At 42.4% G+C, this 5,532-nt stretch overlaps 1 protein-coding gene across 1 annotated transcript; it reads left to right on the plus strand.

The window, feature by feature from the left end:
• The first annotated feature begins 276 nt into the window (after positions 1-276).
• On the plus strand, positions 277-5,179 carry LOC106603760 (kinesin-like protein KIF3B). Its single transcript, XM_014197815.2, has 8 exons — positions 277-2,301; positions 2,459-2,560; positions 2,931-3,053; positions 3,247-3,365; positions 3,503-3,619; positions 3,935-4,046; positions 4,359-4,543; positions 4,751-5,179. The coding sequence occupies exons 1-8, from the start codon at positions 736-738 to the stop codon at positions 4,905-4,907; spliced, it is 2,481 nt and encodes an 826-aa protein (XP_014053290.1). The 5' UTR covers positions 277-735; the 3' UTR covers positions 4,908-5,179.
• The last annotated feature ends 353 nt before the right edge of the window (positions 5,180-5,532 follow it).

Genomic DNA, 5,532 nt, shown 5'->3' on the forward strand with positions numbered 1-5,532 from the left:
TTTCCATTTCACAGGCAGAGCTATGATGCAATGGCTGGCCAGCCATTAAATTATCATTTTAACCATGTTTTGAGGTTATATAATGTTTGTTTACATTTACAATGTTTACAGACATTGGAGTAAAACAAGCTTATGTTTTGGGTTCAGATGGTAGAACATTTGAACTAAGCTCATGAGGAATGTAAGTTATATTCTTGAAGAATCAATGGGTACACTTCAATTTAAGTCCAAAAATGTATGTAGCAACTGCTGATTTGCCACTTGAATCCAATTCGTTGTGTGAGTCACATGCCTTGTTCCTATTGTCTGCAGCAGAGAGTAGGGTGTGTACCGAGGGACTGGGGACGTATACAGGGTTGGGCAGCGCTGGCCGAAGGCGGTATTTTCCAGTGGTGGTGGCGCAGCATCCTTTGTACCATGAAGCCTTGGTGCGGTGCATGCCGATTGATGAGAATGGTGGAGGCAGTTATCATTATCAGGATCAAGGAGGATATTCCTCAGATTTGGAAAAAGGACATGTAGGCTACGCAGGGTATGTCCGTGTTATTAGGTGTGTCCGATTACAGAATGTTATCATTTTCAGCGAATGACATGAATTGGTTGACCTGAGTACCGCTCCGCGGAGGATGCTGCGGTGCAAAACGTGAGTAATCTCCTTGATGCGCGATTAGCGACGTATACGGTGGAAGTGTTGCGGTGAAATCCATTTTACGGTCAAGGATCGAAGGAATAAATATGTCGAGACAGTGCGAGGCTGTGAAGGTGGTGGTGCGATGCCGCCCATTCAACAGGAGAGAGGAGACTATGGACAACGATAACATATTGGAGGTGAATACAAAACTGGGCCAGATCACATTGAGGAACCCAAGGGCGTCACCTGAAGAACTCATGAAATCATTCACCTTTGATGCAGTCTACGACTCTGAGTCGAAACAGAGCGATATTTATGACGACACAGTCAGACCCCTTGTGGACTCCGTGTTGCAAGGATTCAACGGGACCATATTAGCTTATGGGCAAACTGGGACAGGTAAAACCTTCACCATGCTAGGTATGCCCACAGACAATGAGAGAGGGATCATCCCAAATTCATTTAACCACATTTTTACACAGATCTCCAGGTCTCAGAATCAGCAATATTTAGTGAGAGCATCCTATCTAGAGATCTATCGGGAGGAGGTCAGGGATCTGTTATGTAAGGACAACAACAAGAAACTAGACCTCAAAGAAAACCCAGATTCAGGTGTCTATGTCAAAGACCTGTCTTCGGTTGTCAGCAAGAATGTCATGGAGATCGAACATGTCATGAACATAGGAGACCAGTCCAGGTCTGTGGGGTTCACCAATATGAATGAACGCAGCTCGCGGTCCCATGCCATCTTCATGATCACGGTGGAGTGCAGTGAGAAAGGTGCAGATGGAGAGGACCACATACGGGTTGGGAAGCTCAACATGGTTGACCTGGCTGGCAGCGAACGCCAGAGAAAGACAGGTGCTAATGGGGAACGCCTGAAAGAGGCCACTAAAATCAATCTGTCCCTCTCAGCACTGGGTAATGTCATCTCAGCTCTGGTGGATGGGAAGAGCACACACATCCCTTACAGGGACTCTAAACTGACCCGTCTACTCCAGGATTCACTCGGTGGCAATGCTAAGACGGTCATGGTAGCCACTCTGGGACCAGCGTCCAAGAACTATGAAGAGTCCCTAACGACCCTAAGGTACGCTAACAGGGCTAAAAATATAAAGAACAAACCCAAGATCAATGAGGATCCAAAGGATGCTCTGCTGAGAGAGTTTCAGGAGGAGATCACCCGCCTGAAGGCCCAACTGGAGGAGCGAGGGATGCTGGCAAAGGAAAGGAGGAGGAGAAGGAATAGCAGAAGACTGACTAAAAGTATGATTGTGGAGGATGTAGCCCACAGAGAAAGGGATGCGGAACTGTGGAAGGCTCTGGAAGCAGAATGGGAGCGGAATGCAAAATACTATATAAAGGAAGAACAGGAAAGCAAGAGGAAGAAAGAGGAGGAGAGAAGTATAGCGATAAGTAGATTCAAATCCATGGATAACTCTGTAGAGGGCCGTGCCCAAAAAGTTGTTACATCCACCATACCGATACATAGATTTAGCTCTGTGGAGGATAGCCCCAAAAAGGCTCTTCCCACCAGCGCCCATAGCAGCCCAGGGGCCAGAGAGAAATGGAAGCCATTTGGTGAGAAGGAGCAGATGGAAAATGAAAGGATGATGGACCACATGCAGAAGGAACAGGAATCCATGGAAAAGATTATTGAGAAATATAAGGTGACAATAAATATATTATTATTTACTCTGTTTCTGTATATGAGACAATAGTGCATTTTGGTATATTTAATATGAGCAATGATTCATTGGTCATGATACAGAGCATCAGTCTTTCCAATAATCAGTTATCCATATTGCCACGCGTCTTTCCCTCCAGGCTATGGAGAGCAAAATATTGGCTGGGGGAAAGAACATTATTGACCACACTAACGAGCAACAGAAGATGCTGGAATTGAAGAGGCAAGAGATTGCAGAGCAGGTGAGAGATCGCCTACAAACCAATAGGCTATGATAGATTGGGGGAGTCGTGGCGAAGGCACAAAACAACTAGACTATCCCTCCAGTATATCGGAAATATTGCTGTGTGTAATGACCATGTTGAAAGTGGTAATTTTATATAATATTTCTCAATGTGCATCCAGGTTTATGCATTGTTTTTTTTCTCTGTGTTCACATATCTTAGATTTTGGTCAGCATCATGGAGAATGGCTATGATTTTTTTTAATATTTTTTTTATCTGATATTATTTGAGTGTAAAGCAAGGCCTAGCTGTATTGGGTTTGCATGAATGAACCATGACTCCACAAAGGAATTTCCCTGGAATAAAAGTTAATTGTATTTGTATTTAGATAAGACGGGAGAGAGAGATCCAGCAGCAGGTGTTGGCTCAGGATGAGGAGACAGGAGAGCTGAGAGAGACCTTCTCCTCCCTGCAGCAGGAGGTGGATCTCAAGACCAAGAAACTGAAAAGGGTAAAACAGATGACTAACCAGTCCTTCCATAAACATAAAGTCCATCTACTGTAGGATCATTATTATGACATGTTTCATTTGAACTGATTTGAGACACAATCCTATTTCCTAATTCCTGGTATTTGGATAAGGATGTTAATATTTAATGGAGTTATTGTGCTCTCCTATTGTGTTTCCTCTCTTGTTGATCCAGTTGTATGCCAAGCTGCAGTTGGTGAAGGCTGAGATTGGGGACGTCATTGATGAGCATGTAGTAACCAGACAGGAGCTGGAGCAGACACAGAATGAACTCACCAGAGAACTCAAGTTCAAGTGAGTATTAATAACCTGTAATCATGGAAGCACGCATGCAGACACACACACACACACGCAGACACGTGTGTGCGCACACGCACGCACTACGCCAATTTGGTTCACTTTTCACAATATGTTTTATGTTTTACCTGCAGGTATCTCTTAATTGAGAATTTCATCCCTCCTGAAGAAAAGAACAAGATTATGAACAGGCTTCACTTTGACAGTGAGGAGGACCAGTGGAGGTTTAAGTCCTCTGTTACTTCAGAAAGGTCAGTGAGTTCACCCAGTCTACACTAGTCCATACTACACTCTTAGGAAAAAAAGGAACCTACAAGGGTTCTTTGGCTGTCCCCATTGGAGAACCCTTTGAAGAACCCTTTCTGGTTCCAGGTAGAACCCTTTTGCGTTACATGTAGAACCCTCTAGACCGAGGGTTCCACATGGAACCCAAAAGAGTTCTACCTGGATTAAAAGTATTAAAAAATGGGACTACTTTGTCACAATATGATATTATCCATACTTTTCTTTTAACTCCTTAAATAACTCCTAAACTAGCCTTTCCTCCCGTACACATCTTATTGCAGTAAATTGGCTCATCAGGTGAAACGAAGGCCCACTTCTGTGGTGGGATACAAGCGACCTATCAGCCAATATGCACAGATGGCCGTCACAACAGGAGCTCAATCTAGATACCGGGTGGGTTGGTGCTAGGTTTTTTATCTATGGAAATATATATATATTTGAGACTGAAATTTAGTGTAGTGTAATTTTGCAAAATGTATTACATGTGCTAGATAGAAAATGTTTAATCAGTTGTATTTGACAGTATATGATTAAAAAAATTTACTTTGCTCATACTTGAGGTCCATTGACATACTGTACTAATTAATGTCCAGAACACAATTTCCACCCATTTTTTAAAAATCATCAATTGCAGACGCTTTCCATCGTCACTGTTCATTACATTAAACTTCCTCTCTCTTTCTCTCTCATTCCTTATTCCTATAGGCTGAGAATGTAATGCTCCTGGAGCTAGATATGAGCCCACCCACCATGTACAACCTCAACCTTAATGGAGCACACCTGGAGCAGGCCTTTGGCGGTCCCGGTAGCCCCAGGAGAGACCTGCTAGTCAACGTCCCCTTCAGGGACAGGACCACTGCATCAGGAAGGGTCCGGAAGTCACGATCCTGGTGAGTTACAGTACCTGTAGTAACCTGTTGAGTTTAACCTGCAGAGGAGGACTCTATTAGAGTTGCTACAGAATTGGCTGATTAACTATTATCTGATTAGTCTTTACGACTTTACAAAAAATTGGCAGCATTTAGAGCCATGAATTTCATAATGCATGAATTTTATATGCATTAGTTTTTGCTGTATACCCTTTTCTTCGTTCCCAGGTACCAGGCACCTCGCTCATCCTCTTCATGCGTCTCATCCTCTTCATCATCCAGCTCTATAACACAAGGACCCCAGACCCAGAGCTCTCCTCACCCTCAGAGACCCTCCTCAGCCATCTATACTCCATTGGAAGGTGCCATTCCAGGGAGCCCCTGATTATAGAACATTCCAATGTATATCATATATGCTTATTTGCTGTGTTACATTATGCAATCAACAATTTCAAAGTGTATTATTTCACCAAATACAATTTGTCTGTAACCAAGAGACTTGCATAAGACTTTGTGGAAAATATTGTAAAGCTGAGCTTTTCATTATTTGATCTTTTTTTTGCTATTATTATAGCTTATGCAGATGATGACTAAAGTAATGTTTAGCTTTAGATGTATTGAAACATCAGAATAAATGGTACAAACTGTTATAAATAACATGTATGAGCCTACATTTCTTTAGGGAAAATATAAAATACCTGTCTTTCAAGTCAAATGAACTGCCATTGACCAAAAATAGGGAGAAGAGAAAAAAAGCACCAGCCTAAAGGTTTGTATGAATTCGACTAATTTTAAAGGATTTACTCGGTAGGCTAATATTCTGTTCTAGCCTAAAACACCGCCATCTCCCAAAAATAGTCACATGTTCTGACAGTAATAACAGTCACGGTATTATTTTAATAGCTATGTATTTTTTTTTATAACGAAGTAAAACAAATGTGTTTAAATACTCGTGTTTTCCAGTGACAGCTGTCATTTGTACAGTAAGATGACGTCTCTCTCTGGGTCAC

This window comes from Salmo salar, chromosome ssa01 (assembly GCF_905237065.1).
Source record: "Salmo salar chromosome ssa01, Ssal_v3.1, whole genome shotgun sequence".
NCBI classification, from domain to species: domain Eukaryota; kingdom Metazoa; phylum Chordata; class Actinopteri; order Salmoniformes; family Salmonidae; genus Salmo; species Salmo salar.

Bases quoted from the DNA above. Each gene is read 5' to 3' on its own strand.
- LOC106603760 (XM_014197815.2), top strand. From the start codon at position 736: ATGTCGAGACAGTGCGAGGCTGTGAAGGTGGTGGTGCGATGCCGCCCA. The intron at 2,302-2,458 runs GTGACAATAAAT...CTTTCCCTCCAG, and splicing joins AGATTATTGAGAAATATAAG to GCTATGGAGAGCAAAATATT. The intron at 4,544-4,750 runs GTGAGTTACAGT...CTTCGTTCCCAG, and splicing joins GTCCGGAAGTCACGATCCTG to GTACCAGGCACCTCGCTCAT.